Here is an 18,226-nt window from a genome sequence, read left to right on the forward strand (position 1 = left end):
CAAAAGCCCTGAAAGCCAAGTTGTCTCTAATCTACTCACTATGACATTGGAAACCCATCTGCATGACAGATAGGACAAGTGCCACGCAGGCTTTGAGCATCAAAAGGGCTGATAAGGCCATTTTCTTTCGTTCCTCTTCAGAGAACTGTGAATTTGGCAGAAGCAAGGAGCCAAATGACATTACACAAGCTAACCAGGAATTTGTTGTGACTATTCGAACAGCCTCATGAATGCACTAGGTGCTTTGCAAACATACGCAGAAACCTCATCACTCGTGTGTGTCTGTAGGTGCCAACATGGAAATACTCTTAACTCCAATTTGCAAGCCAGGGATACAAGCCATGCAAAGTCTTCCACCAGGTGGGTACCTAGAAACTAACACGATGCAAAGAAAGGAAGAGAGGAACATAGGAAAGGGTGAATCCTAAATCCTCTCTAACCTTTATTCTCCAGCCTGTGGGATCAGAGACCTGAGTTTCCAGCCTTTGTTTTGTGACTTCCTCTATTCAAAACAGTTCTGACTGAAATCTTTCAAGTGTCCAAAAGAAATGAAAGCTGGTGCATCTCTATATTCCTTCACCCTTTCTCCGTTTTCTGGCATATTTATGGAGAGCAGGCTGCAACACATATAGCCTCTCCAGATGCAACCTCTTTTTCTGCCAAGGAAACTGTCCCAGTTGGGTATCCAGTGCTATGTCCTATGCACGTGCACACTTACTCAACAGCATGTGAGCCGGGAGCTCAACACATTTGGGAAACGTCAGACCTACTTAGGCTGATCTGCACACGCACAAAAAGCCCAATGTATCCTGAGTGCACCACATTTACTGGCAAGTACCACTTCTGCGATGTCCAAGTTGTCCCGGGCTTCGCAACTGCTGGGTTCACTGGGCACACCCTACGCCTCAAGTGTTAATGTGCCTGCCTGCGAAATCCCAGCGAAATCTGGCAATCTTCCACCGGGAAAGATGACAAAACACATTCTAATGTCTCTGGAAACAAATCACCCTTCATCAAAAAGGAATCCCACAGGAGGAACGGTCTGGTGCACCCAAATCACGTATTGGTACTGCCTGTCCTCTTCCGCAGGGCTAAACGCACACACGGGACCAGTTCCCGCTGTCAGCAACTGATGAAAAACTGGAAGACCTCACCACAGCAATTTGATTTTCAGAGCAGCAGGGATACGCTGGTTCACAATACCTAACTCTACCCTCTGATATTAATGGAAGGCAATCGGATGTCTGCTGATATGATGTGGCTTCTGGGGGCAGAATGTTTGCAAGAAGCCTGTTACGATAAATATTTCATGTTAGACTGGAAAAAGCAAATATTATAGCAAAACCATTTTTTCCTGGCTCTTCCCTTTTTCCATATAACAAGACAACACCATGGACAATCTGTGTAAATAATACATTTGAGAGTCCATTATCTAAGCCATATGCATATTTATTTTATGTTGGTTTTGTTGCATATTTTAGTATAATTGTTCATAGGTTTAAAGCCAAGAGTAAAACAAGAGTAGACAATTCTACTACAGCAGAAATAATCAGTAAATTGCTTACTCTTTTGTTATTTTTAAATACGAGGAAAAATCCATGCTAAAATTTAGCATAATAAACCAGGAAGTTAGAAAATTCCACAAGTTCAGTAAAATAAATATTTTCAGAATGCCACCAGACATTTCTCTTATGCCCTTTTCCTCAAAACGTTTCCACTTTTAACAACAGAAATACAAGAAAAAAAAAAATCGCATCAAGAATGCTGGTATCAAATGTAGCAACTGCACAAGGGAAGAGTCAGGAAATAGAATTTAGTCAATTCCAGTATTCAGTAAACCTCAACAAAACGTCAGTATTTTGCCAACTGGTCTCACTTTCGGTTGTAAACATTCCTCCCAGAACAGAAAGTCAGAAGAATTCATGGTAATATTCACGTTTATTTTGGTAATGCCAGATTATTTCAGTATGATAGTACCTTTTTTTTTTTTGAGTATGCAGTATGAAAGACAAGCTACGAAATATTAAACATCCTGCTAAATTAAAACGTATGTTCAAATGAAGCAAATGAAATACAATGTTTTGACGTTTCTGAAACAAAGTCTGAAAATGAAAGCCAACTCTTTTCTTACAATTTTCCCACTAACATTTACATTGAACTCAACATGTTTTGATTCGGGTGAGACAGTTTTCAAACAGCATGTTGTTCAGTAAGTGGCTGCTAACCAATTCTCACAAATCACCTCCGTAAGTACACTAATTCCTCTGAACCAGAATCCCAAGACGCTTTACAAAAACAAGGACTGCCTCCATTTTAATAGCTACAGTCAGAAGGAGAGCTCCATTTCCAGCAAAATCCCGTGTTTTCGAGCGATGACAAGAGGCAGAGGCAGGAAGAAAAGCTACATCTCCTGAACCGCAGCTGCCCACATCAACCCCTCTCTTACCTTTATGAAAAAGTGCATTTCTCACATGATGGGAGCGCCTAAAAGCACTGCCACAGCCCACACGCTGGCTGTTACATATTAGCTAATAACATGACTTGTGCAGAGCATGGAAAAGGCCACAGTTTGCTACAAAATACGTCTTCTGGGTTGTTCACCCCCTAAGAGCTCAGAAGTTACTAAAGTTTCATGTTTTCATGGGGAAAAAGAAGGGGATGGGGAAGAAATGACCCTTGAAAAGATGCTTCTAAAGCAAATCTTGAAAACCGTTCAGGAATCCCCCAAAGTCAGTAGGTTACAAGGTCAGGCTTATAACACACAAGGGCTTTCAAAAATAAAAAAAGTATACTACAAACAGCTGAAAAATATTTTCTTCTTCAATTTTATTCCCAAGATCCGTATTCACCGATCTGGGCAGGCCAAGAAAATTACCGCTGGCCAGCAGCCTGAGAACAGCTGAATACCAGACAGGAGAAGCACAATTTTATCACATTTATGGGTTTTACAATTGAAATTGGACATTACAATCTAAAAATCACTTACTGGAAATTTCATTATGATGGAAGAAGGGGCTGACCTGCACCTGCGTCTACTGACCGAGCAAGCTGACAATGAAAACTGCCTTTCAAACTCCATTTCCCCACAAATGCCTTGGAAGGGCAGGATCAACAACTGTCCCACCAGATTTCGCTGCTGTCCATCCAGGCAGCTGCAGCCTGAATAGCTGTGCTGCCACCAGACCCAGCCGGGCTTGGCTTTAAAGCCAGCAGGAAGACCACGGCTGGGCCAAACGCCACTTTCCTCCAGAGCACCAGAGCTACGATGCCCCCAAGAAACTCACGGCGGCATCGTCACAGAGCCCTGGGTGAGTCCACGTGGCACTGGGAGACATTGCCAGACGTGCTCTCTGGAGGAGCTCTTCCCACCAGCAAGCACAAGGACCATGGTGTCAGTGGCACCAGTTCTGCTGCCAGCTACCTTGGCCAGTTGTCCTAACCACCCCTATGCCCAGCACCTCATCTAGCTGGTGGTCCGCACGGTGCTGGCCTCTGTTACTTGCAGGGTAATTCAGAGAGCATGGAAGAGGAGCTGCGGCAATCGTCCCCGGCAGCCGACCACGTCAGGGTAAAGCTGTGGGAACATCCCTCACGTTCCAGCGCTTCCCATCCCCAGTGCTAGAAGTCTCGCTGCCTGGCTTGGCAGGCTTCTCTGCAACCTTTACACAGGCATAAATCAGCATGTGGTTTGCAGGACAGCAAATTACCAGGCTGACGACCTCATCTGAATAACAAACAAAACCAATTCTTTAATGCCATTTACTTCTGTTTGCTCCAGAAAAACAAGCTAACAAAGGGCTTGCCACTGCCGTAAGTCAGCTCCAGTCCTATCCCAAGCACTGCCCTAAGCTGAAGTACTGAGCACCTATGAAACCTTTCTTGTACGAGCGTGGTAGCGATTTTAACTGCTCCTGGATGGTCTTCGCAGGGCAGAAGTTACATCTCTACAGCTACAACTCAGCAGCTGCTAACACAATTGCTTCTTACAGCGTTATTTCACGGCGTGCCTGCTCGCACACAAGTCAGACCGACCAGGAGGAGTTAATGCAAGTTCACCTCTGCAGCGAAGTTATTTAACTGAGGGCAGAATGAACTACAGATGCATTTTGCAGTTCAAGCAAACCAACATCCATTCTACTCAGAGGAGAAAAACCCACCAGAGAGACTCATCAGGTACTGGGGAAGGTAGGAAAAGGTGAGGGTGGGGAAGTCAGAAGTAGGACAGAGCTCACGGTCACGGTGCCAATGCAGCAGACACCCTCGCAGGAGGTGTCAGAGCTCAGGTTGCTGAAGTGAAACAGGAGCTAAACTGAGCAGCTTTGCAACAGTCCCACTGCGCACCATCACCGGTCTGTGCATGCTGGAAGTGCTGCACTACGTCCAACCCATGGAAAATATCGATCCATAACAGACCTCAGCAGGAGAATTTGCCTCTTTGTGGACTGACATTTCTGCTGCTGGATTTTCCAGTGACACCTGCAAAGCAGCACAGCTGCTACAGGATTACCGGAGACCCCACTCAACACATAGGTAAAAAGCCTCCTTCAGAACAGGATCGCAATTTAGATTTCTAAAACATACGCCAGAAACTATCTTTTGGTCCCCAAGTTCTCATCCTGCAGGACTTAACTATTTGGCTCAACATAATGAAGTTGTTGAATACCTGAAGAGCAAACTATAAAGCACTATTACGGATGATTCTTGTACAAAAATATGGGTTCATCAAGCATAAACAAACTCGAACACATTCTTATGAAAAAACACCTGAAGACTGGGCATGAAATTTAAGAGAGTATTTACTGCTGGTGAAGACAACGGTGACATCTTGTCTATGCAGACAGTGGGAAAGGACAGAAAAGCAGCACACACTCCACACAGTTCTTTAGACCAATTCATCACACTGTCAAGTTTAAGCACCGAATGCTGGGTAAGTCCATGAAATACATATAATAATAATAGTAATAAAAAAAAAAGGCAAGTAGGCTATCAATATTTTTAGGAAACCAACTGACACGTTCCTTTTATTACGCTCTACTAGCTATAGCCCAGAGGTACCAAAGAGGGACTTCCAGAAAACATACACGCATCCTTCAGGTCATTAAAGCAGACCTGGAAAGTACCATTCACATGGACCTATAAGAAAGAATCAGAGACACGGAGATAAGGTGATGTGCACTTGCAAGGCACTAAAGTTCTGCGATTCATTCAGAAGAAGGTACAGTTACAAAAGCTAACATGCAATGGGAGTCATCTCACATCTATAAACAACACGCTAAATTTTCCGCTGTTTAAAAGTAATATCCTATCATAAATTCATTAACTCCAATAGCTCATTACATGTCTGGGAGGTTTTTTGGACTGCCAATAGACAATTTCTGACAAGTTTTCCCCCAACCCCACTGGTTTATTTTGAAGAAGAGGTAACACATACAACAAAATACTTCTGAGTAGGTCAGGTATTGTAAAACTCAGGCATGCAAAGCGCAGGTCACTCCGATGCGTATCTTCACACAGGCATGATTCTGGATGCTGCTGAACAGTCAGGAGTATTGAAATCAATGTCACTAGTGAGGTGCTTAAAGTGTAGCAAAGTGCTTGAGGGGGGAACTAAGAGCTTGAACCATTTCCTACTGTGCTCTTATCACTGGTGCATTTTTTGCATGTTCTCTTACCTTCAAAATAGCATGTCCCAGTGCCAACATCTGAAGTGTTATGCAACATGAGCTCAAAATGCCACCAGTTTAGGATGAAAATGCATTGCACTCTCCCATATGGTCATTCAGGTCCAAAACACGGAGGAGCTGGAAGTGGCAGGTCTGCCAACAAATTATTTGCAAGGATTTTACTACTCTCTAATGGCTGACATGGCACATCTAATTATTGTACATTGCTCTGCTCAGTCAAAGAGCCTTTATTGTATAGAAGCACTCCACAGCTGAGAGGTTTTTTCACATCCTTACTCTTCTATTTTTGATAAACTAGTCTTACACTTAAGGATCTTAATTGAATTCCTCTGAAATATTCACTAACTAGAACCAGGACTTCACAATTTGCTAATTAGTTTCGCATGTATGATCCATTATTTTAAATTCCAGTGCTGAATATAGTTTGGCATTGCCATGCAAATAAGCAGGGAAGCCAAGATTAAAAAACTAAAAAAAAACCAAACCAAACAAAAAACCCCACACATTATGGGAAAAAAATAATCCTCCTGGCTCTGACAACTAAATACACACGATACACTACCTATTTTACATATATATTTCAAATAAAAGTCACTCTGCGTACTTTTTTTTTATTCTCCAAGTCAATCGTCCACAATCTAGTAGGCTGGATTGACAGTAGGTACGTTCTGTTCACTAAGATTCACATGTCCTGTACTCAAAGTCCTGTACTCAAATCAAAATTGGAAAAGACCTCTGGGAACATAAGGTCCCACGTTCTCTTGAAAGCCGGGCCTTAAGTTATGTTACCCAAGACAATGTCAAACAGCTTTCGATATTTCCAGCAAGGGTGACTCCACCACCACCCTGGTAAACCTATTCTAGTGTTGACTTGTTCTCACGGTAAAGTATTTTCTTCTTACATCCAAATGGAATTTCCCCCGAGCAACCTGTGCCTGGTTCCTCTTGTCCTGTGCATCCCTGTACTTGCATCTTCTATACAAACCATCGTTGAAGCACTTGAAGACTGTGACTAGATTGCCCCCAGCCTTCTCTTCCCTAGGTTGAAAAAAATCCACTTCCTTCAGCCTTTCCTTCTTCACGCGTAAAGTTCTTCAACCCTCTAAACGTTCTGGTGGCTCTCTGTTGTACTCTCTCCTGTTTCCCAATGTCTCTCTGGTACTGGGGGAGCAAAGACAGGACACAGTATTCCAGATGGACCTAACAAGAGCAGGGGAAGTAATCACATCCCCTGATTTGCTTGCTCTGCTCTTGCTGACACAGCCCAAGGCATGGCTTGCTGCAAGGGTGCACTGCCAACTCCACATCCTTTCTGATGAAGGAGGAAAAGGACCAATGTGATAGCGTGGAAGCTTTAAGAAAAAGCATGTAGACATGTATGACAGTGTACTTAGGAGTTGCAGGCAACTGAAAGAAGAGGAAGAAACACATCTAGTAGTATGCAGACTTCACAGGTGTTATTAAAAAAATCAGAGGCATGAAGAAGTTAAATACTGAAACACCAAACCATGCCCCTCCAGTGTATTAATGATATTACAGCCACATATATTAAGCTTTCAAGGCAACCCGTTCATAAGCACCACAGCATTTCAGATCTTATTACAATGGCAATAGCACATATTAAGCTCAGACTTACTCCTGAAAGAGATCCCCATTGCCAGGATTAGCAGACATTCTCCATTATTTGTTTGCACTACTGAACCAAGGATCTACACAATGAGTTGTTGACTCCATCCAGTACACTGCAGCAATACTTCTTTATACACTGCTGCCTACAATAATTAACTAGTTTTTCATGTGGACAAGATAATCAGCTATGCTACTAAAAACCCAAATAAAGAAAATGAATAGACAAACAAGCACTTCTACCAACTGCTAGTGAAACAGAAAGCAGCATTTTGTCATTTCTATAAAGAACAACTGATTTCCCTACTCGACTCATCAAAATCTCAGTGCCTTGAAGCCTATGATTGGCTTGAAAACTGTAACTGTCCACAAATGATAACACAATAGCCCGAGACGACATGACATTTTTGATGTCTCTGTTTGTGGCAGCTTGGAGACTCTGAAATTGCATTTCACCCCCAAGACGCATTCTTCAGAAGGTAGCTACTTCTGACCCACCCCCAGAAGGGACGGGTTTGAAGTTTTCAGCTTCTACATGTTCACTTTCTGGATTGCACTGAACATAACTGTAATGCTTCTTACATTTAACCTTCCAGTAACTGCCTGAGGTGCTACCATCAATTAAGGTTTTCAATACAGCCCACAGACTTTAACACTTCATAACTTAGCATGGTCTTGTGATTCTTTCCACGCAGTAGCAAGTCTCAAATAAACCACGTTGCTTGCCCCCAACCCTCCCAACTTGGTCTCTATTACTTCAGCCAGTTATTCAATGAAATGAATTATGAAGAACTTAGCAGACTTTCAAATTGTTTAAGATAAACTGAAAGGTCATATTTATGCTTCACTGCACTCCTGCCACTGTACATCAACAGCAGAATAACTCATAACTCACGTCAACAACTGAAGCATGATTCAACATCAAGAAGCAGCTGTATTTAAAAAAAAAACAACAAAAAACAAAACCAAAAAACCCTCCAAACACTTCCTTACTCAGACCTGCTTCTTTTTTGTATCCAGAGTCTTATGTGACTACATAGAAATAAAAATATGAGCTGTGCCGAGCCACTACAGGAAGGCAGGGTTGCTTCCACCCTCTGCTAAGCCTCAGCAACAGCACTGCTTCGTCTTCCTCAGCTGCATTACCAGGAAGCCACTGCTTCCCTTTTGATTCTCACAGTCCCAAACCAGAGCACCTCTCTCAAGTTCCCTGTGCCCTCGGACTCCGTTAAAGATACAACCATTTTGCACACACAGAAGTTGCAAATCTGTCACGGTTTATCATCAGCCCTGCAAGATCATACTCCAAAAAACGTCAGCCCCTGGAACTCACCAGACACTGACCTCTCATTCCCTAGGCCACTCAAAAATGCTGACCCCAGGAAAGGGCTAATCCACATCATTAAGACAAAGGAAGTCAAAAGCCCCAGTCAAGTGCCTCTCCACATCAAAAAACAAGCAGATTGCACAGATGCTGCTGATGACCTCATTTCGCCCATGAAAACTTTTTTAGAAGGATGAGGAGGATTAGGAGCAATTCTTCTTTACCTTGGGAACTACAAAACCAAAGCAGCTATAAACTCAGAGTCCCACAGTCTCTTCCAGAGCTCAAGAGCAATTGTCTGAGCCAAACACTTCAAAAATGGCACCCACTTCAGTTGCCCCATCTCTCCCTTTCCCCATTCACCCATTAGAAAAATGAACCTGCACTGAAAATTAAAAGATAGAAAATTCATTAACAGGCTCCTGCTGAAGACACACCACTCAAAGAATATGAAACTAACAGCTGAAGTCTTCACAAAAAAAAAAAAAAAATCACCTTCCCAAACTTACAGTTTAATTATTACTAAATGCAAAAGCACAGACCAAGATGCAACTGTTCTACACCAAGAGTGATACACGATCACTATCCAGCTTTTCCTAGCAGTAGTCCAACCGTGGAAGGAAAACAAGGCATCCATACAATTAAACTTCTGGAGGTAATGGGAGAAGGCAAAGAATTATTCAAATCACAACACTGTCAGGTCTCGACAGCCACACCTACGCTGCAAGATACAGCCTCAAGCACACTAAGAGCAGTCCACATAGCCACAGACGTTAGCTTCGCAGTGCTTTCAAAAGTACCACCTTTAACAGTACACCACGTCACAATAATGTAGCAACTACAAGGAAATTAAAAAAGATGGTATTTATAAATCTCCTAGATCGATTTCTGCAGTTTTACTGCCATCCCAAACAACACCCGATTGAAGCTTCCCCGGGCAGCCTCTGCAAGAGGGGGTTCCAAGGCACCGCGGCTGCAGCCCAGGGAGGAAGCAAAACCCAAGCACTTGTGGGTGACACCTTCAGCAATCTCGCTTCCTCCCAGACGACACCAACAGTTACGCCATGCAAAACATTGCTCTGCCCCGTCTGAAGGTCCTTACTGATCAGCAGCTCTAGCAAACCCCAAAAATGCTGGCCCTCATGCATCGGAGAGCAACGCTGTGTCCCCCGCACGAGTCCCTGGCCTCGAGGGTTCCCAGAAGATGGACAGCCCTTGCAAAAAGCAGTGCATGGGAAGTTCAGAAACTTCTCTTTCTCATATGCATTAAATGGAGATGGTGCAGAGACTGGACACAATCTGACCTTCAGCCCTTCAAAGTGCAGGAAACAAAGGCACGAAAGAGTAAATACTCATACTTCTCCAACCACCCGCAAATGCACTACTTCCAACTGCCTTCAGAGAAGACTCTCTGCTACCACCTTCCATGATGTTATTCAGCACCGCCTCTTACATAGTACTGTTGTTCAGATTTCACCTCCTGGAAGCCAACAATTAACTGAAAAACTCATCTGTCATTTTGAGAGATAACGAAGCCCAAGTCTCATGACTTCTGGGTACTATTGATTTTTTGATATCTAATTCATGCTTTCCAAAAGGCTGAAGTTGCCAGTACCGGCATATTTACGTCCTACTACTTCGTAGGTTGTCAAAGAATCTGCTAGCTTTTATTCAGTTATTATATGCAAATCCCAACTTTATAACATTTCTAGACAGCTCTAGCATTATCATGGGCACAATTTATCTCTCTTCCATTTCATTTAAAAAGACACTGAACTGGAACTGGTCTGGAATAATTCAGTACGAACAGTACTCTCCTTCAGTAACTCTGTTAAACATTGTTTTCCAAATCTAATGATCAATCATCTAAGTTTTATTTTCATTTTTATGGAGCTGCATATATTAACACATATAGCCCTATGAATCATCTTCACAGCCAACCAAGCAATTTAGTAATCTTGGACATAGTTTATTTAGTCTGAAGTAAACTTTGCTTTGATTACGTGCAAACTAGTATGGGTGTCTATTTCTGAACGTATGGAAGACTCTGACACCTCTGGAGAATAAAAACGTGCTCTAATGGCATGAATACATTATGTGGATAACTGAGACTACTTTATAACTTAAATATTTATGATCACAAGCCTATACTAGACAAACTACAAAATTATTCCAGCATCCCCTAATTCACTCTATCTGTTCGACCATTGTATAAATCGAAGGAGATACTACGCAGCAGTGAAAAAGAAAAGTGAATACCACAGCGTAACTCTTCACGGTCACTTCAGAAGCAGCTGTTCCGTTGCAGCTGCCCTTCTTCAGAGAAAACAGTCATTTGCTCTGGTTGCAAGGCCAGCACCAGAAGATACCATCTGAGCACATTCAGCTGGTGCTCAGCATCTTCTGCAGAGGTATTTCCAAAGACAGAGGAGCTTTGGCCTGTGTGAAAACTGTTCACAACGGACCAAGCTGACTGCCCGCAGTCTGGAGCGTGCACTTTGCATCTGTCCACCTCAGCTGTCATCATCTGTCTTCTTCAGCTGCACAGCCGACTGCCACCCTCCCACAAAGAGCAGCTCCAGCCCCTAGGCAAGCCTCAGCAGAACACCCTGCATTCAGTGATCACACGTATTTATATGAACAAAGCCTTTGTTATGCGTGTGCTTGCACAGAGCCAGGGTCACACACTGTCCATCATCTCTCCATCGCGTGATGCACGCACACAAAGCGTCCCCTCCGCGCCCTCAGCCTTGCAAGACCCTGTCTCTCAGTGCCTTGCTTAGATGGTGCAGCTACTCCGAGTGCAGAATGAGCTAAGATTCAAATCACCCATTATCCAGAGCTGTCAGACCCCAGTCTCTTGCGTTCTCAGTGGAGAGCAGCCTTTGGGTACAGTTTTTAATTGTCACTGTCAATATTTCTTACACATTTTGGCAACTAACATTCTAGTAAACCACACAATAGCTCAAAACATTTTATTATGCAGCAGAGAAGCAAACTATGTTGCTCCTTCCCGTTTCTGCCATGATTAAGCAGCTGATTCACTCTCAACATCCTTAAAAGGTGACTAGATTGAAATTTTTTCTCTCCCAATATAAAATAAATCCAGGCGTGAAAAGAAAGGCAACTATTTCAGAGGCCATTTGGGAGCTTTAGGATGTTTTTACAGGTAGAAAGCTCTGTGATTACACTGACAACAGCACCCCTGAATGTCCCTGAGCCTCTATTTTTCATTTAGTAGCACTGACCTGAGTATCTGAATGACAATCTCAGAAACAACACAGACGTAATCACAGCAATGGAGTTACGCGAGAAGATTCTGCTTCTGATGTAAAAATAAATTTTAAAAATGTAGTATGGGAAAGCAGGAACTCCCCAGAACTGCTTCTGTAGAGGATTTTCCAGAATCTTTGAAAGAGAATCTATAGCTTCAATGGGAAACCAAAACGCGATCACAGCAGATCTGCCACCAGAGGATGGACACCGAAACATAACACGCATTCAATGCACTGGAAAGCAGAGAAAGATGAACAGTCCTCCCGCATTTCTGTATCGGGGCTGCCTTCTGCATTCGTCCTGCAATAGGGGATCAATGCAGAAAGAGCCTGCACCGATGCAAAGACTCGCCATGCAGGAGCTTGTCGGCAGTGGGATCTGAGGGAGAAGCAAGACCAGACAGCTTCCCCCACTGCCGTTACTCTCCTGGGGTACCTCCAAGGGTTCAGCAGCACGGCCTTTTCCTTCCTCTGTCTCCTTTCTCCAAATGGGAACAACACAGACCCAGTTCCCTATTTTATCACGTCTATTTTCTCCTCTTAGATCATTCTTGGGAAAGGCTTCACAGTGAAAGAACACTTTTCTAGGCTAGTTCTCATAACCAAAGGTTTACACTGCATAGTGTACATAGCGTGTTATGGCAGACAACGTTTAATTGCTGTACTTTCTCGACTGGTAGTTCTGCTTTGATATCACAGCGACAAAGGTAATAACAGAAATCAAAAACTTCATAGCCTGCCTGCAGAGCAGGGTGAACTGACACCTCTGTCTTGAAGAGTACTGCTGTTGTAGTCTTGGCTGAACTTTCCGCTCAATCCAGGCCGAATTTAGCCATCACAGATGTTAATTTGTGCCAGCCACCTATTAAATAATTTTGAAGAAGAGAAAATAACCACAGGGCAGAAAAAACAGGGCAGAGGGAAGTCAGTACGAAAGCCAGCACACTTATCTGACCTGTGGCAGCAGAGGCACATGAAAACAGGGCAGAAGGAAGGAGCACAGAGTTTCACAGGTGACACCGTTTTGCATTACACAGAAAAGACAGCAAGATAAAACAGGCTATTACTGAAACAATACTGTCCACCTTCTTAAATGGTGCTCATTTCTGCTTTAGGAAACAGAGCTTTATCAAGAACAGCATCATAAATTAAAGAGGCATCCAAACCTTATAGACTTGTCCATATGTCCCATTTCCAACAACCTGCACCAGTTCAAATATTCCCGCAGGGTCCTGCAAAAAGTAGAATAACATTATTTGCAGCAAAGCAACTGCTTCATAATGGAGCATAACTGCACACAATCAAAATTAAAACGTCTGTGGCACATTTCCTAATGACCTGTATTAGACACTAAAGGGGAAATAGCCAAATAACAGTATAAGAAATACATTCATATTAAAGTTTTCAGTCAAGTTGCTCAAAACTCTATACACAAAACAACTCGGTGAAGATTTGTAGCATGGCAATACGGCAAATACAACAAATAAATGGAGATGTGTGAAGAATACAAGAATTCAACAGATTCAGCTTAGCAGCAGAATAGGGAATAAACTCCAGGCTTCCTAAGCCTGAAAGCGCTGAGCTAGCCTGGAGGCTGAGCTGCCGTCTTCTGCTATGAAACACTTAGCACTGGCAACGTAACAAAGGGAAGAACCTAAATAATAGAATTGAAAAAATACTATATAAACCTGAGCCCAATTACTTTGCAAAAGGGCAATGTACCATCCCAGGCAATCTTAACACTACGGGTAGGCTGAGAATGCTCAGTTGTCCTATTTCGCTAACGTAAGAAGGTGAATTTGACTGATGTATTGAAGTCTTGGCTTTGAACCCAAACTAGATTGCTGTTAATTTACATGAAAGATTCATGTGTCAGGTGATCAGTGTACCATACCACATGAGCCAACCTTCGTCCTACTAGTTTTGGACCAGTTGCTCTAAAACCAACCACTGCAGCAGATGTCCTTCTCCAATAACGAGATGCTGCAGCCTTTCAGAGATAGGAAGACCATCTTGTGGCAAGGCATGGGCAAGCAAATGTTCGCTCCTGCACGACTGAGCACAGTAAGAAATCTGTTGCTTCAGTTAAAACTCACTTGAGAGATTTACATAAAAACATTTAGAACTCAAGAGACCAGTTTCTTGGTTTCTGGCTGAGCCATTTATCAGTCCGCTCATTTCTTGGGATGGTATCATTGAGAGATTTATATAAAATATTATTAACTCCATGTGTCAGTTTTACCACATCTGTTTCAGCAATCTGTCATGTCAGCTGATGCCTATTGGTACTGTTGAGGGATGCAATACAGAAAAACATTATCTCAGAAGTACAATTTCTATGACCCCGGTTGCAAAACATCCTTTTTTTAATTTTTTTAAGATATCAAGCTAATTCTCCACTCCACTTATATGTTATTCTTTTAATATAAATAACACTTTCTTCATACCTGATATGGAAATGTTTACTTAGGCAAAATCCCAGTGGAAACAGGCTTTTTTCTGAGCAGATTCTGCCTTTACTGGCACAACTGTCATGATAACGGCAATAGCTTTCACTGTCAGAGCAACACAGCACAGACTTCCACAACTGGAAGTACTAATGAGTTAATTTGGTTTTGCCCTTAAGTTAAATGAGTTTTAATCATATACTTTCTGGATTGTCAACCTCACAAGATTTTTTTTTTTAAAAAAAAACCTAATCAACAATGCATAAACCAGATCAAATCACTTACTTTTGACCCATGCACAGGCCAGTCTGTGTCATTTCTTTTCTGTCTCTTATTATTAAAACAAGGTAGTAAGGCATGGCCTTCCAGACCTCAACCCCATTTCCAAAAGCGTTCACACAAAAGGAAATCAACGGGACCACTCGTGTATGGAGCTAAGCACAGGCATAAGAATACTTGCAACATTGGGATCTTTGTGAAGTGCTTTGCTTCTTTCTCATGTCTTCATTTTTCATTGCCACTAGTCTCGGATACAAACAAGCCATATGCTTTGCTTCAGCAGAGCTGAAGTCAGCAATAATCCATTGCCGCTGCTAAAGCAACAGGTGGGTGCTACAAACCTCTGCCTCGTGTGCGACCTTCCCACAGAGCTGGGCCTTGGGTTGCATGCGGTCCATGCAGTAAAACGCATGGCAGCTCTCTGAGGAACTCTTCCAGACAAGGGCCTCCATGCGTGCTATCTACTGTGCTCCTCCATGGGAAGCATGAGCAGCACCCCATTTCCACACCTCTTCTGCAGAAAGCAGCGCTGCTGAATTAAGAGGTGTTCATAGTGCGCAGAAACCTAGAGGAACCTAAACTGCATTTTCAACTCGGAGTTTGCAGCTCTCCCTCTCACTTAAATGCATGCGCTGTTCTCACTCTTCTTCTCCAAGCTTATTTATTATGCAAATACAGTAATTTAATGTGCCTCAAAATCAACTTCTCTCTCCCCAATCAATTTCGTTCTGATTTAGCATCCTAATAGCTTGCTTCTAAAGGTTTCAGACACTCTAGGAAAAACCCAAACAATTATCTAAATAAATGTTAGCATTAACTTTAATATAGCAAAAATCCTACCCTGTCCTTGCTAGCCAATTGAGCATTAAGATCTCAAGCCTCCGCAGCTCTGAGTGCAGCCAAAATACTTGGCCATCTCTCTTCTTTTAATCAGGACACCGTAGTGAACCAAGCCTTGTTAAGAGTCATAAAGGATATTAATCTGGGCTCTGACTTTGGTCCTTGGATCGCCCTTGTTTGCTTGGGAATCAGCACTGCATCGTCCACTGGCATTCTTCACAATGGGCCAACTTCTTAATTATCTGGGAGTTAGGTATCATCTTTGATGTAGTGCTTCCTCTCAGCTACCATTTAAGCCCCGTGGTCCATCTAACCCTTCACCAGCCAGCCCCTGCCAATTTGCTAGGTTCACTTTGACAGACGCCAAAATCCCGGCCTGAACGTTCATCACTTTAAGGTTAATTACTGTAATGCACTGTACCATACGGTGGCCTTCTTGCTTTCCTGCAAGTCATCTGCAGAGCACTCAGAAGGCAAGAGCAAGACTGCTGACCCAGGGGCACCCAGGCCACAGCCATCTCCTCCGCCAGGCAGAATGAAAACCAACGCACATGGCAAGAGCCCGACTGAAACGTACTTTTCACAATTTCTGCAGCTAAACAAGATACAGGTGTCTGTAGCTCAAGTTCTTCTACAGGGCCTCTGCACCTGGCATGTAATGCAGAGATCAGAGGCTTTTTAAGCACCTGACTGCCCTGATGAACCCAGGGCAGGAGCACCCCAACACGACGCTCCCGCAATGTATGGAAACTACAGCCCAAACCAGCCCTTTCCAGGAAAAGGGAAAAGCCCTGGTGAGCACCCAGCTGGAGGGCACAAGGCCAGCTCACGCAGCCTGAGAACAACCCCAGTCGCAGCTGTGCCTCCCCGCTGGACTTACCGATGGCAGCGCGGTTGGCGGGAGCGCGGCACCAGGCAGCTCCCACCGCCCCAGGAACAGCTAAGGCAAGGCAAAGGGAAAGCACCTGTCTTTACACCATCCCTACAGCCCAGCCTCGCCCGCCTCCCAGTTCCCCCTGAGCACAAACCCCAGACTAAGGCTGCTGACGTGCCGAGGGGGTTTCCTCTGAAAGGACACATTTGTCCCTTCCCCTGTCAAGGCTGAAACTTGCCGTGCTTACAGCCTCTGGGAGGTTTTGACACAAAGCCCGCTGTCTGGTTTGCAGCACTACTCGTTTTCCAACTCACACTGATTTCTTATCATTTATTTAAGGAGATAAGATTCATCTGCTAAAGCTCGAAAGAAGAACTTCCATTATTTTGTCTTACTCCCCCAAGCAGAGCCAGGTTCAACTTCTGCTTGCCTAGCCGGGAGCCTTGTGCCCATCCTCACAAACCTCACTGTCTCTGCTGCCTTTCTTCTTTCTGGCTCTGGTCTGGAACACCCTCCTCGCCATGTGATTGTTGCAAAGGCTTCTCCCAGCCCTTTTTTTTTTTTTCCTGATATTTTTAGAAAGTAGCTTGCTTTGGTTTCACTGTCTGGGGCTGACTGCTTTTTGCCACAATTGAACTCATCCCTCTTCTTCTGTGGAGAGCGCCCCAGAAAAAAACTGCCTTGGTTGGACTGGGTCGCTCGGTGGGCAGCTTCTGCGTAAAAAAGCAGAGTGGAAGTTAAGGGGCATCACACACAGCCCTGTTAACTGTTTGTGGACGTGCAACACTAACAGCGTGGCTTTTCGTGTGGCCAAAGTCTGGATTATGTTAAAAACCTAAAAACACAAGAGCATAATGATAAAAATTGATAGCAAACTAGGTGAATGCTGACTGGTTTAGCTTTGAGAAATGCAAAAAGCCCAAACCTCAACAAAAAACCCCGAAAGCCAAAACCCCACGCACATGCTTTCTTCCAGAAAACCCTCGTTTCTCATTTGCTTTCTCTCTGCAGCTTCACGGGAGTCACATCGCCCTTAGGAACGTCAGCAGGAATTATTTATTGTCTTGCGAGGGGAACGAACCTCTCCGGTGAAACGCTCCCAGCGGGGCAGAGCGGCGCTCCCGTGGGACAGTCTCGCCAGTGAAGGGAACGCGACCTCTCGAGCCCGCCTGGAAGAGGGCAGGGCGAGCCCTGAGGCGGTGGCGAGAAGCCCAGCTCCGCTCCCCGCCACGGGCGTCTCACCCCCCGGCACCGGCCGAGCCCGAGCCCGAGCCCCACAGCCCGCGTACCCGCGCGGATGGCATCGCCCTGCTCTCCTCGGCCGCGGAGGACACGGCCGCCGCCACCAGCACGGGTGTCCCACGGCCGCGGCGCGGGCGCCGCTCCCCACGCGCGGCAGACAGGGGCGGGGGGGGGAATGGGGTGAAGCCCCCGCACTCCCCCGCGGCGAGGAGCAGCGCCCGGCCCAGGGGCTCTCACCGCCCGGAGCACGCCCGCGACGGCGGGGACGAAGGGGGCCCGCCGCGGCCCCCACGCGGGACGCCCCCCCGCCGCCCCTCCTTACCCGCAGCGCCGCCAGGTCGATGCCGTCCAGGCTGCGGGCGGCGCAGTCCCGGGCCATGGCGCTCCGCCGAGGCGCGCAGGACCGCGGCGAGCCCTCAGCGGCGCCCCCGCCGCCCCGAGCTAACGGTCCCGCGGGCGGCCCACGGCGGCCCGGCCGTGCCCCGGCGAGCGCAGGAGGGCGGGCATGCCCGGCCGGCCGGAAAGCCCCCCCCCACCCTGCGCGCAGGCAGCCCCCGGGCCGGGCGGCCGCCGCCGGCAACTTTCGCGGAGACGGTTCCTCGGGAAAAGTTTGCGAGGAAGTGACGTGCGGGGGT

At 45.2% G+C, this 18,226-nt stretch overlaps 1 protein-coding gene across 1 annotated transcript in view; it reads right to left on the reverse strand.

The window, feature by feature from the left end:
• Window positions 1-17,970, reverse strand: part of NRK (Nik related kinase) — a 103,702-nt gene extending 85,732 nt beyond the window's left edge. The window contains exons 1-2 of the mRNA XM_059824379.1: window positions 17,914-17,970; window positions 13,076-13,141 (exon numbers count right to left, since the gene is read on the reverse strand). Coding sequence (XP_059680362.1) covers window positions 13,076-13,141; window positions 17,914-17,970 — 123 coding nt within the window. The remainder of the gene's footprint in view (window positions 1-13,075; window positions 13,142-17,913) is intronic.
• Window positions 17,971-18,226: the final 256 nt, after the last annotated feature.

This window comes from Gavia stellata, chromosome 14 (assembly GCF_030936135.1).
Source record: "Gavia stellata isolate bGavSte3 chromosome 14, bGavSte3.hap2, whole genome shotgun sequence".
Lineage (NCBI taxonomy): Eukaryota > Metazoa > Chordata > Aves > Gaviiformes > Gaviidae > Gavia > Gavia stellata.